This window comes from Nesoenas mayeri (assembly GCF_963082525.1).
Source record: "Nesoenas mayeri genome assembly, chromosome: 6".
Lineage (NCBI taxonomy): Eukaryota > Metazoa > Chordata > Aves > Columbiformes > Columbidae > Nesoenas > Nesoenas mayeri.
The window spans coordinates 32,440,058-32,462,601 of NC_137545.1; the positions used below are offsets into that span (position 1 = coordinate 32,440,058).

Here is a 22,544-nt window from a genome sequence, read left to right on the forward strand (position 1 = left end):
CTGGCCATCAACATCGCCTCAGTGATCTGCTGGTTGCTGGGCTCCGCTCAAAAACAGTCTCTGTTTTGTTCCCTCCTCTACCTCTTTTAACATTTTCTCTCCTGTGCTTTTTACCCAACAATAGTTCCTTGTTTGTTCTTTGAGGAACTGTCGTCATTCTGATGAAGAGGTCAGAGGATTTCCAGCCTGTATTCCACTCACTCCCGGAAACTGGGAAATGCTAACCTCCATGTGATATCTCGACCCCCTTAAAGCCTGGTATGGCAGTGGTACAGGGATGGTGCTTGGAGTTCCAGTTCAGCACACTGGAAGGCAGGCAGGAAAGAGAAAAGAGGGCAAAAAACTCTGCTTCTTTACTGTGGCTGCTGACCCTTTTCTTGCGAAAACTCCCTGGAGCCATTTCAGAAGTTACTCACCTATATGTACTTAGTTGTCTGATCATTGGCCCAGAGCTATTTAGAGGTGAATTGTGTTTCTCATGCAGATCTCTAGTCAGCAAGTATGAGTAGTTGTCAGCTGAGTCATTTCTGCTAGCTTTGCACTAAGCACCATGGCTGGAGGGGATGTATGGCAGAATTTAGGCCAAGTAAAAGGGCAAAATCTCAACATCACTCAACAGCAAGCTTGCTCCAACCAGGTCAAAAAAGCAGGCAGAGTTCAAATGAGAGCATGTTGTAGCTGCACGCAGGAGGACTTGGCTCTCCTCACAGCCTCAGAAAGCAAGAGTATCTCCACTAGCATGAGACTTACCTGACGTTGTCCTCATACAAGCTGATGAGATACCCATACTTGAGCACAGATCAATAGGGAGAGGACAAGCAAGCGAAACTGTTCTCAGAACCTCACTCTACATCCCAAATTGCAACCTGCATCACGTGAACTGCAGATTTTATGCAGAAAACTGGAGGGAGGAAGATGAAAGAATGAATGACTATCAACATAAAATACATTAAAATAAACCGCTCGGGACAGAGAGATCAGAAAAGGTGGGCATTCAAGAGACTCTGGTCTCATTCCCAAACATATTTTCTTTTCCTCAGTTGAATGTGTAATCAAAAAATGGCTACAAAATCACTGCAAGGCCAGTCTCAGATGTGTGTCTGCTCAGAGGCTCACAGCCCTGATGCTGCAATACAGAGACATCACAAAGTGCTCTCTATAAGCAGCTTCATTTTCCTACATGTTTGACTGCACTCCCTAAACTGACCAGTGCAACCCCATCCTTTGAAAAAATTACTAAACTACCCCTACAGATAGGCCCCACCTGAAAGTAATGGTCCAAATCTGAAGTCCTCACCCCTCTAAAATTCAGATCGAGGGGTTTGTTCAGACATATTCTAGAGATACAACAGTGTCAGTGATAAAGCTGCAAGGCTGGCTCTCCAAATTTCTCTCCCCAAAGGTTGGGGGCAACTTGGGGTAAAAAACAAAACAAAACAAAATAAAACAAAAAAGCTCATTTGAAAATTGCAGGGAGTTAGAAAGATTTCAAAGCCATGCAAAATCCGGCAGCAAGCACAGCCAAGCTACCACCCAGCAAAGCAGCCTTCAAAACACTCTGCATGTTCAAAGGGCCTGTAGGTTTTGCTCACATTGGACACCTTCCTAATAGTCTCCAGCAAGAGTGAGGAATGGCAGCACTGAAGTACAACAGGGAAAACATGCACAAGGCGAGGCCCCTGCAGCCAAGTCCAGCCTGTAAATTTGGGCAGCTGACATTACAGACGTCTTCCCATTGCCCTGTTGCTAAGCCTGGCTGTTCTGAAAAGACAGATTGAGACAGGTCAGTGGGCACACACAAAACACTGCTCAGACACCCAGAAATATATTGGGTCAATGAACTACATCAAGACACGTGGTTGAGCTACCGGTCACCATTTAAGAGATTAAATTGGTGCTGTGTCAATAAACAAACAGTAAAGGAGATGGCAAAAACCTTTTCCCCTTCCCTTCTCTTCCCTTTGCTGCTGCTTCTTCCTCTGTCCCATTTCTGAGCCTCGGTACCAAGCCCCAAGGTTTTAAAGCAGCAGAGCAGCAAGGTTCTCTGGAGAGGATCAATGCTGGGATCAATTTTCTCTCGATACATGATCGCCCATTCCGGGGAGAAGGGAGGGTGAAGGCAAGAGCTCTAAGTCAGCAACAGAGAGCCCACATCAGCCCCAAGGGTGTAAAAGGCTGCAAAGTTTCCTGATAACATGAGGCAGAGCCAAAAAAAACAAACAGTGTTGTGGTATTCCTGCCCGGGAGGCACAAATTCTTCAGCACCTCAAAGCTTCATGAGCGCCCCACAAAATGATTAGATTATAAAATCTGCTGAAAGCGGATCTTTTCAGGGAGGCCAGACACAGCACAACAAAAAAAGTCAGTGGGGGGTGTTGTAGGAGTGGGAGCCCTTCTTCCAGTGGTAGCTGCATATTGGCATGTATTAAACATAGACACAACAATAAGCAATAAATCACGGCCCAGGAGAAGTGCCAGGTGGAATGCACTGGAGGAAATTAAAACATCCTTCTCGATACAGTTCAGTATTGAAAGAAATACAAAGGAGGCCAAGTGGACTTATCACCAACATAGCCAGGATGCTAAGGGGAAAAAGGGTTCCAACATTTGCAGCTGAAAACTTTGCAGTTGAATAATTTCCTACAAAAGCCCCTTAGATTAAAATTAATAATGTCACAAACATCCTTTTAAACAAATAAATAATGGCCTTCTTGGCTTTCCTAAGTTTTCTTCTTTCTTGACTCCATTTTTCAATCACTCTACAGGACTCAGCCATGGACCAAAGGATCCACTACAATATACACAAGTACACTTGCTGGTCAGCACCCAAATTCAGCAAATTCTGACCTCCCATGTTGCCAAACGTATGCACCCACCACGCTGTCAGGAGACCCTGTCTTGTGCATTCTGGTATAGTCCAGCAGCTGGCTTAAACTGTCTAAAAGTACCATGAAACAAGTCAATGGAGGAACAGCTTGAGTTTCCATCCCCCAAAGAGCTGGGCTGCTTCCTTATTTCACTAAAAAATGCCTCCAGAAAGTTTGTTTTAGGAAAAAACCAGCATTGGTACACAAGCTTCCCAGCAATTTCAGCCAGGACCCAGTGCTGTACAATACACAAAACTGAGGCTGCTTGTGACCACCTCTTTGGATCCAGGTTTCTGGTTTTTTTTGGGAAAAGCTTATATTAACAGGGGACTGTGCCAGCCCTCAGGTCCTAAGTGGAAGGTGCTCCTGCGAGGCACCCCCACCTGTCTGCCCTCCAGCCACTGCTGCTTTTTCTCTACTTGTCCCCTTTTTAGGCAGTTAAGCAAACCTCCACCATTTGAGTTTTAATGGAAGTGTCATACAAAGTACTTATGCAGGCTGAAACTGGGACACGATCTATAAATTACCGGAAAGCTGAACTCAAGATTAGGAAAAGGCAGAACTCATTTCTCTTGAAAATGGATCATATATATGTATACACACATAAATATTATCCCACTGAAGTTGTCCAGCACAGCCTGAAGAGGACAGCTGTTATGTTCTACCTTTTTCAATCTTTGCTTTTAAGTGCTAAGGACAGGATGGCATTTTCCAGCTGTAGTTCTCTTTTTCTCACTAAACACTTCTGTGTCAGCCTGTCTGTATAAACAACTAAACCTTTACACATTAAACACTTCTGTGTCAAACTTGCAGTAACGACCAAGTTATATTTTCTGAAAGGGATGATGAAGAGGTTCAGTGAAAATAGAGCTGGCATTTTTATATTTAGACAGACATGAATTCAAGCTGATAGATAAACTCTACTTGTTGAAAATAAAATGATGGTGACATTTTCTATATCAGTTTTGGCAAGAGAACAGGGCCATCTTGCAGTAGGCCATGAAAGAGGGAATCCGTTTAGACGTTGCTAACAAAATCCTTCCTCTTCTCTGGCACAGAGGACATCAGTTTCAGACAAAACTCTCATCAAGGAAAGCAAGGGAAAAGCAAGAGGGGAGAAGGATAAGTATTTCCAAGAGATTTAAACAAGCAATTACCTGCAGCAGACCCTGCTATACACTCTAGGAGATTATTTGAGCATATGTCAACCAGTGGGTATCACACTCTTTCACCTGCTTACAAGGGGGATACCATTTGGATGTAAAAACCTTCTACATCCATTTCTGGGTGGAAAACTGCTCTCTTTAAAAGCTACAATCAAGTCACGGAATCTATCCAGGTGTAAGAGGTGTCACACACAACTGAGATGAGGTATTGGGTTCCAAAAGCAGTAACAAGTTGCCACGCAGCCCAGCCCTGTCTCATCAGACGTCTGAGAGGTGATCACTCCAATAAGCCAGGATAGGCTGGCTGCAACCCAAATTCAGAAACCTGTCGCCATAAGAACTACCAGCAAAACACAAGAAGTGTTACCAAAAGCAACACTGAAACGTCAAGTTAAAAAAAAAAAAAAAAGTAAATATTGTGAAGTCCTTCTATGGTAAACACACAATTTCTGATAAGGATTAATTAATATATACCAAAAAAATATTGCTCATTCTCATTGTTCCTGTCATGAATGTATCTATTTGGAGATGCACTTCCAACAGTGTCTTTTGTCTTGTAGTGATGAAAAAAAGCATTCTAAACCAAATCAGGATGGAATATGTTTTCCTGATGCTTTTCTTTTTAGGCTGAAGTGGAATATATCAGAGTTGTAAATTTGCTTACCCTTCTGTTCTGTACATGGAGCATCTCTCCAGAGGAATTTTTAGAACTCCATTATTTAAGCCCACAAAGAGCGACCTGTCGCTGTGCAGGATTTGGAGACTCTTGATTGCTTCCCGTTGTCCATCAGGGAGGATCTGCATTTCCTCTAAATAACAACTCCTCAGGCTCCTGTTAGTGGTAGAAAGGGCCTTCAGGATGGTGCCGTATTCTAATGGAACAAGAAAAAATGCACAAGTAAATCTTAGAGGAATTGACTTAATTTCATACCTGCCTAAAGAGTGAAATATTGTCATCTTTGCACAGCTTCTCTGAACCTAATTCTGGGTCTCTTGTCGCCCATGGTAGAGAGAGCTCCAGCTACATGGTTACAACCCTCAGCAGTTCTCAGACATTACAGAAACCGTCTGTGAATGCATTTAATGGAAACCCAGAAGGATGTGAACTATCTGGAGAGCGAGTACCTGGAAATATTTCCTAGTTGGAGCACTGAGGCAGAAAAGAGTCTGGTCCTGTCACCAGTGAGTTATACAGCAAGGTGACCCAAGATAGCAGGGATCATTTCTGGTGCCTCAAATCTGTATTTCTTCTGGTTTACAGAGCAGATCAGTGTGATTTGATGCCATGATAAATGACAACAGATGCAGTGGCCCTGCTGGAAATCTCAGAGGTCTCCGTAATGATTGCATGGGTCACAGATCTAATTGATCCTCTTCCTAGAAGAAACCATCCTGCCAGCTTGACAAGGGGATGTTACGGCACGAGCAGTGCATAGCAAGAAACAGATATGTTTGCGTTCACAGGGCTCTTACCTAAACAATTTAAAGATCTGTCAAACTGTGGGAGATTTGTGCTGGAGAAAAGGGGGCAACCACATCATTTTTCATTAAAATCCCAAAGAGGTCTGTTAGCCCCAATTGTTGCTGAAGCTTGACCTTTCCATCCCGATAATGTCTGTACTGGTGCCAAAGCTCAGCAGTTGCAGTGGTGGGGCTGGCTGCCACGCGAAGCTTCTCTTTCCCTTAGGAGGGCCTTAAGTGTGAAACAAGACTGAGGCTCAAGTCTGAACTCAGTTTGTCTGAGGACTGGGTTTATACTCAGGGCTGCCTCTACTGACGCATTTGACTGGTTTAAATGTTTCAGGTCCAGCAGAGCTTACTCTTCAGTTACCTCTAACTAGGGCCAGAAAGCAAACACAAACAAGAAGGTAAAGTTGTGGCAGCAGACCTTTGTACACAAATGATATGAGGCAGAAAGTATCCCAGCTTTCTCTCAGGTTTTGTAGCTGAGACTCCTCACTTAAAGCATCAAGGTATCAAAATAGCAGAACTGTGGTTTACTTCAATTTAAATATCATCTTCTCTTCATAATCAATGCCCATGGAGGCTCCCACACTGGGAATGTTACTAGAACACATCCAAGATGATTACTTTTGAAGTAAGTGGTGGTAAAAGTTAGATAAATTATGACACAGTCTTGGAAGGTGGTAACATGAGAATGAGGCAATGACTCTGCATTCAGATATGAGATTAAGCTAACACTTACGGAGGCAATCCATCTTATTCTAAAGTCAAAGCTTCTGCAATAGAGGATAACAACATTATTCCCATGAGGCTGGCCATATGCTCTGATTAATCAAACTACTTAATTTAACCTCTATCATTACTATGAACATGGGCTAAGACAACCATTTGTAACACTTTGTTCTTCTTCAGCATCTTTCATTTATCCAAGATATCTGTGCTTTTCAGAAAAGGCAATGTGTCCTGCTAATTAGAGGATGGCAGTAGAAATCAAGAGACTAAATCACAAACTTAATTCTACCACTGGCTCACTATGCTATGACAAAAAATCACTTGCCTCAGCTTCCCCATATGCATTATATTTCAGGGCATGTCCATTCCCGAAAGCACTGGGAGTCATACAGCAGTAGGCACGTGGAAGCGCAAAGAAAGAAATAATTAAAACGCTAGGCAAGTCTGGAGGTTAAATATTATTACTGCTTGTTTAGAGATGAGTATGTCTTACTGCAGAGAGGCAACTTATGTGCACAAACTCACAGAGCACTTCAGCAACCTTTGCTCTTCCCCACTGTTACGTATTAGCTTGGTTAGTTGAAACATGTTTTTATAAAAGGGAGAAAAATGTTATTGTTGTTTTTAAACACGACATAGACTTATGGTCTGCTCACTTGGGACTCTACCTCAAGTCCTCCATCCTGCTTTTAATTTACTCAGGCAAACTACCTTCCACGCAGTTCTGTGCCAAAATTATATTAGATGACAACCATGTAATGATGTCACAACTGGCCTACCAGGTCTGTGAGCAAGTGAAGGGAACTTTCTTAAGTCCTGGTGCTCTTACCTGTCCCAATATACATCACATGGTAGAGAGTATCCTTCCCCTGAACAATATCGACCACCAGTTTGGAAAACCGAATGCTGTCCTGGGTCACGTACGGATCTACAGTCACCGGCTGCACGACGTCGTTCATCAGGAACAAGCGCTGCGCATCCTGCAGGACTCTCTCCGTCAGGTTCTCGTTAGGGCTGTCATCACTCAGCGTCCCACACTAAACATGGAAGATTGAACTTCAGTACCTGCATTTTAGCCCCCCTCCAGCAGGCCAAACCCTGAAATTCTTCTGGAAACCCACATTCTGTTGATTTTCTGTGGGAGTGGGTCTGTGTGAGGGTCACAGGATCAGACACCCAGCCTAGCTTTGGCCTGTAGCCCACTCTTTATAAATGTTTCTCCCAGCTTATCCACTGACCACTGATGTTGTGTTTCATTCCCTTGTGGTACTCTGGAGCCAGCACACCAAAAGGGCAAAAGGCATTAACAAACCAAGGAGGAAAAGAAAGAATTAAAGCTAGCTGTAGAAAGATGTAAAGCTAGCAGTGGAAAGAGAGTTTTTGTGGTAATCCTTGAAGCATTTCAAACCATCTTCAGACTCTACCTGGCATCCCAGTCTGTACAACAGACAAATCCTAGAAGTTAAAAAAACTGGTTGATTTTGCATTGAAGAACTCAACTCACCACACTGCTTTTCTGCTTCCCTTTATACAGACCACTCAGCTTCATCTTAACCAAGGCAAGTTAGTCACTACCTCCTCTCTCCCCACACGCAGCTCTTCTGTCCTCACAGTGAATGGCAGATCAACCGACGTCAATTCGCCCTCCAGCACCAAGGGGTGCACTAAGATAGGACTCAATACCCTTGTCCATCCAAAAGAGCAGGGAAGAAGAGAGCTTTCTGGGCTGCAAGCACACACTGCCGGCTCATGTCCAGTCTTTCATCCACCAGTACCTCCAAGTCCTCGTCAGGGTTGCTCTCTGTTCCTTCATCTCCCAGCCTGTATTGATACCAGGGATTGCCCTGACCCAGATGGAAGACCTTGCACTTGACCTCGTTGAACCTCACGAGGTTCACATGGGCTTACTTCTCCAGCTTGTCCAGGTCCCTCTGGATGGCATCCCATCCCTCAGGTGTGCCAAATGCACCACTCAGCTTGATGTCATCTGCAGACTTACAGAGGGTGCACTTAATCCTACTGGCTATGTCATTGAGGAAAGTATTGAACAGTACTGGTCCCAATATGGACCCCTGAGGGACACCACTTGTTACCGATTAGCATCTGGACATTGAGCTGCTGGCCAGTACACTTTGAATGCAACCATACAACCACTTCCTCATCCACTGAGCAGTCACAGAATCACAGAATGTCAGGGATTGGAAGGGACCTCGAAAGATCATCCAGTACAATCGCCCTGACGGAGCAGGAACACCTAGATGAGGTTACACAGGAAGGCGTCCAGGCAGGTCTTGAATGCCCATCCATCAAAACCATATCTTTCCAATTTAGAGAGAAGGATGTTGTGGGTGACTATGTCAAAGACCTTATGAACGTTCAGACAGATGACCTCACTAAGTGATGCTCACATCTGACTGATTTCAGTAGAAAAAAATCACAAATTTCTTTTCCTGCATTTTGGGCCCAGGTGTTCGGGCTTTCCTTGGAAGAAAAGTTAGCATATTGTGAATTAGGATGTTGATGTACAGCACTACAGCTACAGTGTACAAATGTCCCATGTGCACACTCTTGCTATGCATCAAGGCAATCCTTTGCAGTGTGGCTGCCTTGCCAAGGTGCACCTTGCAGAGTTTCTCTTACACTGTGCTAAAATGAGTTGTCAGGAATTTAGTTCACATTTACACAATCAATATGGATCCTAACAGCTGGTGTATTATGCCCTACAATATTCTGGAGTTTGTATGAACTAGGTGAACAGGGTGATACTAATTCCCACCACCTACGAACATGGCCAGCTTTTATCAATTTTAGCATCTTCCTGTGTAGCCAGACTAAGGAAACTTTAGTGATTTTTTTAATGTGCCCTCAGGTGGGTTTTAATGCTTTTTCTATTGTAATGGTCTTTATTATTTGATCACTGTCTCATCCCAACTTCTAAAGAGTTTCCAGATCTCTTCCTTCTGTCTCTTATACTCCTCCTGGTTTACACTACTGTCTTGCTTCAGATGCTCTTCTCCCTGTTCACTTCCATTTCTAGACCATCACTGAAGGAGGAGTCCCAGAGGCAGAAATGTCATTGTTGGTTTTGTTTTCTGTTCTCATCAAGTCACAGATAATCCTTTTGGTCTACTGGCAGCCCACATGCTGACACAGCATCCCCCTGCTTTGGTTTTATTTTGTTTTCTCTAATTTCCTGATTATCTGCGCTGCCCTGATCCTCTATATCCTTCAGTATTTTTCCTTCCTCTCTGCAAGAAAAAAAAGAAATCTGGCAACCTTCCCGCATCTTCCTTTGTGAACAATGAGGCAAAAAAATTAATTTAATTTTTTTGCAATATCTGCCTCTTCTGTCACTAAATTACCCTTGTCATCTCCTAAAGGCCCTTCACTGACCCCTTGTACCTCCTGTACTTGAAAAACATCTTAATCTCTTATTGCAATCTTCCTTTTGTCTGCCACATACCTCCTTTTCCTTTCCTTATTTTCCTCTGACCCTTTCCTTTCATCTTGCTGCTTCAGTCTTTGCACTCCACGTTTTATCTGATACTTTTCACTACATGGAAATGCTTTCCAGACTCCTTTTCTATTTCTCCTGGGTTAGCCCAGCAAGGCACAGAAAGTCCTTGATTCTCAGGTAACCTTAATATTCCTTTTAAAGTAAAAAAAAAAAAAAAAGAGGGTGAGAGAGAGAAAAAAAAAAAGACTGGCCATGTTTGGCATGGCTACGTCTTCAGTGAAGCTTCGTTTCTTGGTTTAGAGTACAACAAGCTAAGGGGGTGATCAAGAGCCCAAACCTGTCTCACCTTGTACAGGCAGAAGCCCTTACTCAGGTGCCATGAGAGAATTCAAGGGGAGAATTCGGGTTCCTCAGCAGGAACCCAACCCAAGCAGGTCCCTGCCTGCAGCATAGACCTGCCTCCCATCTGCTCTTGCTGTGATTTCAGGTGACTGCAGAGTCCTTTTTTGGAAGGTCCCTGACATTACTAGGCTGAAGGCAGATGGCATTTGCTGGCAGCCTCAGCACCTTTGCCATAATAAAGGAGAGCCAGATTCACACAATCAGGCTGAAAGGATGGGGAAGTGAGGACAGGGAGAGAAGTCCATCCACCTTAGGATTCTCCAAGTGGGAAGGGACTGAGCTGCAAAATGGGCTCAGGAAGAAAGGTTTGCTGGGGCTGTCACATGCATACCCTGCACTGACCGAATCTGGGCATAAAGTGGCTCAAGTTGTTCTATAATTTTCAAATTGGTCTTAATTCATAATGCCCCAAACCCACTCTTTCATTAAAAAAATAAAAATAAAAATATTTTTTTGAGATGACATGAAAAGGAACCACTGTGACCGTCCTTATGTGTCCAGTTCCTGCTGCAACGTGTCCAGAACTTCTGGCTGAGACACTGTGTCTTGGAAGGACACTTGCACTGAAACACTGGCAGCCTTAGGGGCCCTCTCAAGTGACAGAAGATACATCACATGCTTACACAGCATCAGTGGTTAATTACATGTCTTGTTTAAAAATGTAGGTTTTCTCCATTCTAGGTTGACTTTGTCCAGCTTCAGCTTTCAGTCCTTCCCAGTTTTGGTGGGGATGTACCTCTGTGCCCCTTTGTGAGGATCACATTCTCAGAGCTCACATGTCAGTGATGAGCATAACAGAGATACAAGAGCCAGAAGAGTGGATTTCCTCTACTGTGTCAGAGCCCAACACAGTTCCTACCATAGCCAGTATTGATTCTGTCAGACACTTGTTTCCAAGATTTTCCAGTGGGGGGATTTCAGTGATGCATCCTGAGGAAAAATTTCCTCCAACATTTTAACCTAGAACAACACCTCCAGGCCACAGATATTTTAAGTTCTTCACTGTTATTAAAACTGTGAACACTCTTTTCATCTGTAAAAATATAAAATTTCTGCCAAAAATCCCATGGTCTCAAGAACAAGTGGAAAGGAGTTCCACGGACTGAACTACTCATAAATGTGGAGAAATACAATTTATCTGCACTGTAGATCTACCCAGAAAAGTTAGTTCCACACAAATCAGCCCAGTGGAGTGACAGAAGGTAAAAGGGACTGGAGTAAACTGAAGGACAGAAGCATTACCTGGAAATTAGGAATGGGGTTTAATGTTGGCAGCCAGGCTGATCTTGGGTTTTCTTGGTAACGGAAAGGGCCATTAAATGCCTGAGTAATGGCACTCAGATTGAAGGCACACACTGCTGAGGCAGCTATGCTGTTTCTGGAAAAGAGGAGAAGAAAGAATCAATTTAATCATTAGAACATGGGCATTTTCAACATAACAGACATCAAACAAAATACAGGTAAGATGTTAGGTAGAGGTACAGTGATACCTACCTCACAAGGAGAAAAATAAATAAATTGTAAAATGCAGATGACTTGCATGCTGATTTTGAGAATTAATTTTAAGCTTGGTTTTAAAATGTCTGTGATTTAAGGGCCATGAAAGCAGTTCTGACAAGAAAGGTGAATACAGTTTAATTTGCATGGATTATTTGTGTCTGGCTTTATTTTTATTTTTTTTTAACAACCCATCTATCTTTATTGATTACAAACAACCTAATTTTTAATCTCTTGGTGTTTCTCAAGGTGAAATTCTGTTTCTACAGGCTCCTGAAATCTTCAGGTATAAAATATATCCCCTAATGTTTGCATATGCAAGTATAAATACACATGTGCATGCAGGAGAAGGGAGAGGGTGACAGTGCAAACTGGTTGTTAGAGCAGCTCAGCACACGAAAAGGTCTTGCTGATACATGAAGGGCTCTGTTTTCAATGACCACAGTTCACTTCTTTGTGTTCCCAGGGGGGGACAGCATCTGCCTGGGGTAGCCTGTTCAGCTGCACCCACCAGCCAGGGGAGGCATGACCAGGGAAATGCCGCTTTAGGAAGGACTCTTTGGACAGGAATTAGTTTTAAGGATGCTCGGCTGCCCAGTCAGACTTGCACACAGATCAGTCGGCCTTTACTGTCCCATTTCAGTCATGGAGGACCTATTTCTGCAAGGTTCTAAGCAGTTTCAGCTCCTTTTGCCTCAAGAGAGGTGGAGGGTGCTTCCCAGATGTTGATGGCACCTCAGGGGAGCCAGCCCAAAGATGGACCTTTGCTAAGTGGTAACCTGGAATTCAAACCTGCTCCCAGCAATCTCCTTCCCCCATATTTTTAATTTTTTTTTTTAGAGGAAAAAAAAACATTTAGAGAAAAAGAAATCAGAATAAAACTAAAAATAGGGTTAGCACAAGAGACTGACTCTTCATGGTGCCTTTTAAATAACCCAAGCGCTGCTGTATGTATCTTCCTGCTAATTAAAGCAATTTGAATTCTCTGAAAAGAACACTTTTTTTTTTACTAAACCAATAATTAAACTCTCTTGCACCAAAAAAAAAAAAGCCTTGCTATACAATCCCAGGCTGGAAAGCAGAACAGATTCTTTCACAGCATATTTTTTCTGAGCAACACAACACCGGGATGAACTCCTTGCTTTGCCTTGGCATTCTCTGCTCCTGCCCCTGCCCCTTCCACCCCTGCAGTGATGGAGTAGCTCACTTCGAACATGTCAAACCAACACCAGGCGAACCTTTCTCCACTTGTGTCTGAACACCGCTGATGCAGTGCATGCTCACAGACGGCGGCTCTCAAGACAAAGCTAATGATGGATGACAAGTAAATGCCTTGAGGCACACACAGGAAAAAAAAAAAAAAAGAGAATGAGAAATAAAATGAAAAAGTAAAAGAAAGAATAAAATCCCACTAGACTAACAAAACCAATTTTTTTTTAATAAGATCTTTTTAGGACCCTGCTATGCACTCCATAGTTTAGCCTTTTCCCTTTGCTAGAGAGCAGAAAGGAAAGAGGTTTTCCATTAAATCTGTGGCCCATTTTTCTTTCCATCTGTGGCCTGGCATATTTCCATCCCTCCCTATGAAAAGTTGGATCCCAGTATCAAGCCAGCGACATCAGCTTGCACAGCTGGCCCGCGCATGGTCCTGCTGTTAAGCGCAACCTCCTCTGTTCCTGCCTCCTGCTTCCTGTGGGTAACTGGGTAGTTTAGGGAATGGGTTAAGTTCAAGGAGGTTTTAACATTATCTCTATTACCTCTCAGAAAAAAAAAAAAAGGAATAAAAACTTCTTAAATATTTCATCAGTAGCTTCGCTAAAAAGCTCTCCCACTGATTCAGCTGGATACAACATAACATGAAGCAAAACATTTATACGTGAGTGTTACCACAACCACTAATACCTCTTTGTTATAAGATGACCCTAAATGATCCTTCCAAAATAAAAATACCTTTAAACAAAAAAAAAATCAGAGTTTTGTGGTGTGTCAGTATTCTATTATCAAGAAACTCAGACTGGAGCATATATCAACCCTCTTTGGCATGCAGAGCTCATGCAGCATGATATAAGCCCCAGTGGAAGTTAAAAGAATAATTACCATTATTTCCCTAGTCGGATGACAAATTGGAACATTTTCTCTTTGAACTCTCAAAAGAACATCATGTTGTAGACCCAAAGCGCTACTTGATCTAACTTCAGCTATTATCAATAACTCATTTCTTCAATTACACAAATGTTACATATTATATTGTCCTCCAAAGATACAAGAGAGAACATACACCCATCACCTATAAAGAGTAACTTAAGAGTAACGCAGAGGAGATGGGTAGCACTCATCATGTCTTACGTTGTATCTGGGAAACAGAAATAGCAGACAAGAACTCTCCCAACTCCGGTAGCTTATGTCTCCCACCTATATTCAAAAAGCTATATCAATTTGATAAATACGATACAGTTATTAATAATTTTCCCATTTCCAACTTCTGTTCTTGGCTGAATAAATGGACAAATGGATAGATAAAACACTGTCACTATGGACACAGAAGTCTCCTCTGATTTAAAAAAAAAGAATTGTCATCTCCAATGTCCAAAGCAGAAAAGTAGTAGCCAAGTTTCTTTCTAACATTCAGGAAGTTTGGCTAACATCCTTTAAATGTTTTTAGAGAACAACTCATGCTCCTTTCAATCCCAGGACAGATTTTCCCCAAAGCCCACAGTCAAGGTACAATACTTAGCCACGTCTATTTTTTCTAGTTGTTTCTCCACTTGCTTACTTTTGGCTGACATTGGCAATGCTGGTGCAGAAACAAGACACAGGAGATGGATGAGGGTGGCCAAACCCTTACCTACTTCTTGGTATTTACAGAGTGGGAATAACATTTGAGCTTTACACAGGGAAACACCCAACAGTGCGTTAGCTCAAGAAGTTGGGGCTGATGCTGTGTGAGTTCAAGGGCTGAAGTTCAAGCTCTGTCACACCACCAAGTAACACATTATAATAAAATAGGAATGCCTGTACTTCAGTGGGCCTTCACTTCTTTGGTTTGCTGTAGGCTTCTTGGGTCAAGACCTTTATTCATACTGCACAGGACTTCATTGTGCACAAAACCCCCAAGGAAATTGGCTACTCAGCATGAGAAAGGCACTTTGAGTGTTCGTCGTGTGGAGTAACTAACTCAGGCTTTCCTTCTCTAGTTTACACATGAGGATAACACCCCCTTGGAGAACATGTATTATTGAAACTCAATACCACACAGACTGGTTATAGCTCGAAACTTATCATCCTAGCCTTGGGCTTCAGGGAGAAAGTTATTTGAGCTTTCCTGACTTAAAAGTATACATTATGAGTATTTTAATATATTTTTTAATTAACTCCTCTTCTCCTTTCTGCTTTCACAGCTACATTAAATCATTCCAATACAAGTTTTTTCAATATCAAGCCAAGAGGTGATTATGAAGTTTCAGAAATCATGCCTTCCCCTTGGAGTTCCAATGCTGCTTTTGATTTGTGGACCTGAAATAGCCTGCGGTGGAGGTGCAGTCCCCCTTGGAAATGTCAAGTGCTGTGCAGCCCACCTGACCTGGCTTATATAAAGCCTTGTTCTACAGCAATTTCTGTTCATTTCAGTCTAGGCTGTTGGGATCCCATCTGTCTCATTCTCCTTGTTCCAGTCCTTCTCTCCCAAGCATATGTACCTGTCCACCCCCTGGGCCAGCCCCAATGTTCACACAATTGTGTCAGTTAACCTGGCTCAAAATTAATTACCTTTTTCTGTTGAGTCATTTTTAGACTAGTTCTCTCAACTACACAAGTAGCATTGCCACTACAAAACATCAGAAGTCTGTCACAGCCCTAGAACTGCACAGTCACCTGTCATGGACTCCAGGAATCTATGAACCATGGATTAAAAACATTGTCCTAAAGGCTATATTGCCACAATGGATAACACAGACCATTCTATTCCTTCACATTAACCAAAGAATCATTACAAAATGATTGCTAAGATTAAGAAATCAGGATATGTAGTCTCAGACTGCTGGGAATAGAAGAAGGACAGTAAAACCAGTGCAACTCACACGTTAGTAGTGAAGACACCATAGATCAGATCTTGCTCAGGAAGGTAGAAGGTGCTTTGCAATTCATTATAATAGAAAGGGATTTCTCCAGCACGGGAGCAGTTCAGCCTGGCCTTCATGAATGTTGTCCACGTGTCCTCCAGCAAAAATCTCCCTCCAATATCATTTTTGCAAACCCTTGCCACACGAGAATACACTGTTTTCCCACAGTCATGTTCCACTGCATTCTCACGGAAAAAGAAGTAGGTGAACAAGCCGATGTCATAGGCAGCAATAAAGTTAGGCTCTGAAAAAACAAACATTTGAAGAGGGAGTTTGGAGTCAGCAGATGACATAGAAACAGCAGATGATACTAATGATATGCAGGATACAGCTCAAGTTCAGTTTTTCAGATGTTGGAAAGACCCCATTGTTTCCCCACTTTATTGGCAAAGCTGCTACTGACTTCAGTGAAAGCACAGTTCAACACTTTCCATATGCATGACTGTGTACCTATACTAATTTTACAACATAAAGCCTTCCCATTGGATTCCTTCACCTATTTACTTCTGAAGTGCACATTATGGTGTGTTAAATATGCTGTGCGCATCCGCCCGATTCCCCAGACTGCTGCATCGAAACATTCAACCTACTCTCCCAGCGCAATCACATCTGGCTTTTATCATTAAGTCTTTCCAGTTTCTAGGCACAAAAGATTATCTTACGTTTGTAAAACAAAACCATGCCACAGACTGACAGTATTGAAGAAAGCTCTTCTTAATTCTTTTCCTCCTAGAATTATTGTTATTATTTTCACAAGAATTGAAAAGAACCTGAAATTGGTTTGTAGTGAATATTTTAATTGGGTATTTAACAAAGCTTTAAAGTGTACGGTCTTTTATCCCAACAGTTTCTTTGACAGGGGAAAAGATTGGCCAATGAATAATATTTGACTAAACAAAAAAAGTGCTGCTGTTTTTATAGGGTGTTTTTACGATGTTCGTTCCTGAGTAATGCTCAAAGGAAGAAAAGAAAATTAAAAAAAAAGGAAAGTACAGAATTCCTTTAACACTGCAGTCCAGGAGGGAAATGAGACCACAGTCGTGGCGGGGGGACAGGAAGGCTGATGCTGCTGCAGGTTTGGGAGGCAGATGATGGTACAGAGGGAAGGGCACTGCAAAGCATCTCCCATCAAACTTTCTCCTTCAAACGGTGAATCTTAAAAGAACTGTAGTGATCACCAATTTGACCTTCTGTCTAACATGAACTAGAGAATTTCACCCTGTAACTCTACCACTAACAGGTGAATTAGACCACATCTTCAGAAGGAGAGCTGATCTTAGTAGATGATGCCACTTTCCTCAGTGACTCGTTCAAATCACTTAAGACTGCCCCAGCTGCAACCTGCACTTCTTTTTCCATTTGACACTATCTGGTTTCAGCTTCCAATCACAGGCTTTTGTCATGACTTGTCTGCTAGATTAAAGAACTTTATCCTGCTTGAAATCTTCTCCTGATATAAGTACTTCCATATCATGAACAAAACACCTTTTATCTCCTTTTCAGAAAGATAAATAAATTGAGCTCCTTAAGTCTCTCACTGTGAGGTAGGCTTTCCAAGCTTCAAATCACATCATGGCTCTTCTCTGAATCATCTTCATCTTCTCTGTTTCTTGGTGAAAAGTGGCCAGAATAGGATGAAATTACTCCAATGTCACCAGCACCGCACAAGCTTAAAAATCCAAGAGGCATGTTAGCTTTTCCAGTCACAGAACAGAAACTCAGTTTGTCTTTCCTTAACTCCCCTGTTCCAATTTGACTTCTTTCTGAATTCTTCATTTGGCCACAAACAAGAGGCATGTATTTCTAGTGAGTGTATATGGGTTATGCTGCTTCTTGGTCCTATTTGACAGTCTTGCCTGACAACATCCTTTTTCCACAACTCCGTGTCTCCATACTGACTTTGATATGTCTGGAAAAGTCTAGTTCGATTTCATTAAGCTCCAGAGAGTCCACAATCCCACTGCTCTTATTTTTGATTGAAAAGTTGTGAAATCCAATGGAAAGATTTTGTAAACTTGTAAACTTACCTGAGTCAAAGGAGAGAGGGGGGGGGGAATACCAGGGTCTCCATCACTCCAGTCTGCTCAGAGAAGACCTGCTTTGCCACGGTCAGAACATGTGGACTCAGTGCAGAAATCACTGGTTGCAATTCTATAGCTTGCTTGATGTAGGGTATTATCACATTGGGGCAATAGTTGCTTTAAATAACTATAAATCCACAACAGCGTGGGTTTACATCCAACATAACTCGCTGTAAAATTTCTCATTTTCAGACTGATCTTGCACTGAAACCAACTGTCTTCAGCTGAGTCAGCAGAAGTGCAGGGTGCTTAACACTGTGCAGAACTGGGTCAACAGAATGATGCTTTCAGTTTGTTTTGATCCTCAAATCTTCGAGTGGTTTTATTGTTAGAAGGTTGTATTTGGTCACCTCACAAGACCCATATATATGTTAAGTAGCCTGTAAGACCCACTTTCCATTTCTAAATCAACTTCTCTGAAATATGTGCATGTTATTTTTAAATGTCTTCTAAGCTGATTGATTATTGCACAGGGAGCCCTTCCCCACCGTAACTCTGGATCCCAACATGAAAACAGAGGGAAAGATTTACAAGCCCACCAAGTTGACTTTCATACACCTCTTGTTCAGATATGACCCACATGACTTTACCATTGAGCCATTTGGAGTTGTATTGTGCTGTCCTAAGTGGGGGAACATTTCCAAGGCTGCGGTAAATAGCAGGATCCCGTCCAGAGAAATCAATTACAGTTGCAGCATAGAGTTCTCCTCGTGATGTAATCACAGCTGTCGAGTTATGCCGAGGGTCGTACGGGCACCGAGCCACCCCATTAATTCTGTCAATGATTTTGCTAAGATTTCCTACCTGTATTTAAAAGGAGAGAGGAGATAATTTAAACAGCATCTGGCTTTTTTACTGGTACAGAGAATTCAGTTTGCCCACAAGTACCTATGAGCAAAACCTTGATTTAGAAAAAACAGGCAGCTATAAGAAAGTAATGTCAGCAAAGACTACAACTTTATCTTTACATCCACCATTTGCCAACATAAGTTGTGTCTGAGCCTCGCTGATCCTATTGCTTTGTAAGATAATTCCCCTGCCAACAAAGCCTGTAGGTCCCAACCCACTCGCTGTAATCAGATGCTCTTGCTGCCAGCACAGGTTTCTAATCTTCCACAGACACCTCCTGAATATATACTGGCATTAAAAAATATAAAAATAAACACTGCTCTGGACCTGCTCCTGTATCCCTTGAAGCCAAAGGGAGTTTTGCTGTTTAGTTTAAGGAAACAATTTAAGTATTCAGCTCAGGAGGTGCTCACAGCTAAGCCTGTCTATATTTTGCATTTTCAGCAGCATGCCTAAGGTTTACACAAGTAGCACTTCGTCCAGATCCAGCTCACCCATAACACAGGTTTTTTTGTTCCCCACCTGCAGGTAGACCCACTGCCCCAAAGTAGACCAAAGGGACCCAAAGAAGAAAACCAAAACCATTTCAGTTCAGCTACATTTGGAACATATTCTCTGCAGCCATGATGTTCTGCCAAATGAATGGCCTTCCCCAGAGCACGTATCCAGCCCTCTCCATCACCGCAAAAGGGGCAAAACAGACCTGTCGGCTGGAACACACTGGTGAAAAGGCATTGGTACCACAGGTAAAAACCTTCTTGCCATAAACAATCAGCACTCGGACATAGTTCTGGCACTCTTCCTATAGAGACATAAGACAGAGACAAAGATTTTTAAAAAAGAAGACAGTGAGGTTATTATTACATTTAAAAAGTTACCTTTATTGCAGCTGGAATAGACCTTCCTTAGCTCTAACTCAGACTGAGGTTTGTTGCAGCAAGCAGTGCACAGCTCTAGGGAGCCCGCGGTCTAAGAGAGCAAGCCCAGTTTGCTGGTTATTTCTCTAATCATAGCCCTGCACATCCCTGGATAGGATGCTATCCATCAAGCTGACTCTATTAGTTACACAAGTGCCTCTTCCTCTGTGCTTAGACTGGAGGAAGAATTCTCCTTCTTTTCATGATGGCACTTCTGACCTATTTTTCCCAGCAATGCAGCAGCTTAGAAAACATCACACAGACACAAACTCCAGTGAAGGACAGCAGGTCTGTCTGAAGTATAATTCACACCATTGCCAGCACGAAAACAGCAGGAGCTTCTCTTTAACAGACCAGGCTGGTCAGGAGAATCTCCCACTTGAACAGGCTGTTACTTCTTGCCTCCCATAAGGACTGTGCGCTCAGGATTTTCCACGGTAGAAGGAGTTTCTCTTTCAGGACAGGCCAGTGAGAAATAGTAAATGTCCTCTTGTCAACTACCGGACCATTTGCTGGTACAAACAGACAACTCCTTCCACACTCCCCAAAATCTGTGGGGCTCCCGTTGTCCCAGGTGGCAGCACAAGGCTGCACTTGAGGCTTTTTTTTTTCCAGAAAATCTCCTTTGTGTTGCTGGGGAGGGCCACAGTCTCTCTTTTTTGCTGCAGACTCATACCCAGAGACCCGTGGGCTGCAGATCAGGCTGACCGAGCATCTTTGGGGAGTTAAACTGTGGGGGAGGCAGAGCTCACATGAAGCAGGCGCTAATGTGCCACCCAGGGAACGGGAGGCGCGACACTCACGTGCAGCTCACACAGGCAGTGCAAGAGGCTGGAGAGCCGCCTGCCCTGAGCTTCATCCCAGCTGCCCCGATGAGAAAAGCCCTGCAAGCCTGGCACAGGCTGCCTGCCCTGGGCTCTGGGGCCACCTCGGAGGGGAGGGCATGAGCCACGGCTAATGGCTGGCACCCACAGGGGTCCAAGCACAGAAAGTCTGTTATATACTATCGCAAACAGAAAAGGAAACTTGTTAAAAAATAACAACTTCAGCTGGGTTAGCCTGGCTGATTTGCTTTCCTCCTTCCAATAGATCATAATTTGCCACTAAGCTGAGCCTACAGCTGCAGACACCGCTTCTCCTTCTGTAAGGAGCAATCACTCTGCGAGCTCCCCTGTCCCACAGCACTCCACGCTGCTGATCATTTCCCTGAAGACTTCATTTGCAAGATTCAGCAGTTTAAAAACACTCCCTCTCATCTGGAAAGGAAAAGGCTTGCTTAGCTGGATTACGTGTTATCTCCTTTCTTTTGCTGTATGGAAATCATCTTGTTGAAGGATGGCATTTAGGAAAACCCCTTGAGCATTAGCCACAGACAAGCAACTGCGTGGGTATGACACATGAGGCTTGCTTTGCATGGAGAAGATCACCAGGGCTGCACTCCAGAGCCAGCCTAAGAGCCCTCGCCCAGCCCAGGTAGAGGCTGCAGAGTGCCACAGGGCAGCTGCTGCCCCTTGGGAGCCTCCACAGGGGTACCTGGGATCAGATACGTAATGCCCGGCACCCAAAAATGAGAGCTTGAATTCATAGCTGGGTCAATTCAGCACCTCGTATTTCAGAAGCGGATCAGTCATGGTGACATGTGGGCATCAGTCTATCAAACAGGACCTTGAGAAGCACCGTCCCACCTGCTCTGTGTTGGGAAAAGAGTTCTCATCGCTTCCTTTAACAAGACGAAGGGCTTGCCAGCCTCTCTGCCCTCTCCCACCATTTTCACCTGCTGCTGTAAGCCCTGTTAGCTTCCCTGCCCTAGAGATGTCTGCATTTCATGGGCAGGTTAAATAATTCCTCTTTCTGTAGAGCACAGTGATTAAATCCCACATAGTATTAGGACCACTATATGTTTAACTGCAAAGTACTAGAAACTCGAGAGGATGCTATAAAGAAAAGGTATGGGCTCCTCTCCCAAAATGGTTTTGCCTTTAGAATATGATTGATTTGGCATCTAACCCAGAAAGCACACAATAAGAGAGTACCCATCTGCTCCCCCTCCATGGCCACCTTCCTTTGCTTCGTGTAGAGTCTGAACATAGCTTCTGACCTAAGCCACCTAATACTATTTGTGTGGCTGGACCCTCTCCTGCCTTGGTACTTCAATATATTCCTATCTAAAATTCTGTCCTGTAGAAATCTAAAATCCTAATTCACAGGATTCCCTTCTTTGTACAGAGCTATATTACAGGTTAACAAACATCAATTTCTACAAAAATCCTCCCAGCTGAGAAGATAGTACATAAAAAAGAATTTCTGTGCAAGGTCATCTGCTGGATGGTCTTCTGGAGTCTACCGTCAGTGATACGTTTGTTGCACACTTCACTCCAAGGCTCAGTAGCCTGGCTTGGTAAGGATGCTGGACGCTGGTAAAATATTGTGTTATTTTAGCCTAATTAAGCATGGTTTTATCTGTACTCATTCAGTCCAAAGCAGAAGTTATTTATTGAAACAGAGGAGAAACCATACTGAGCAAACATATCTGCTGCTGTCTGAACCTGCACCAGAATATTTAATCTAGATGCACCAAAGCCCACTAATTATTTCATTGGCTGTAAGAGGCAGAAGTTGGGGTGACCAGTGGATGTTTTCCACTCTGCTTAGATAACGATGCCTCCAGGCATGGGCCATATCCAGCCACAGTTATCCCTATGAATTAGCTGAGCAGGCCTTTTCCCTGACGCTGCCTCACCGATGGGGTAACAGCATTCTGTGCTCCTGAAGGAACAGCAATGATAATACGTACTTTCATCCACTGATCTCCAAGCAGTTCATACAGCTTTAAGTAATGTTCTCCAACAGATGTGCATTACCTGCCCTGTTTCCTCAGCTGGGGACATCAGAAAACACAGGTGCTAAATGATTTGCCATGGTGACACACTGAGTCAGAGGAGATCCTGAAGGACAGCAACAAAGATCTAACAACCAGACCCCACCTCTCTAGCT

The 22,544-nt window shown here is 43.2% G+C and overlaps 1 protein-coding gene across 1 annotated transcript in view; it reads right to left on the minus strand.

The window, feature by feature from the left end:
• SEMA5B (semaphorin 5B) overlaps positions 1-22,544 on the minus strand; it is a gene marked incomplete at its 5' end in the record, with an annotated part of 133,026 nt that overhangs the window by 49,914 nt on the left and 60,568 nt on the right. The window contains 6 exons of the mRNA XM_080346504.1: positions 4,698-4,905; positions 7,059-7,266; positions 11,331-11,466; positions 15,662-15,947; positions 18,375-18,588; positions 19,337-19,435. Coding sequence (XP_080202630.1) covers positions 4,698-4,905; positions 7,059-7,266; positions 11,331-11,466; positions 15,662-15,947; positions 18,375-18,588; positions 19,337-19,435 — 1,151 coding nt within the window. The remainder of the gene's footprint in view (positions 1-4,697; positions 4,906-7,058; positions 7,267-11,330; positions 11,467-15,661; positions 15,948-18,374; positions 18,589-19,336; positions 19,436-22,544) is intronic.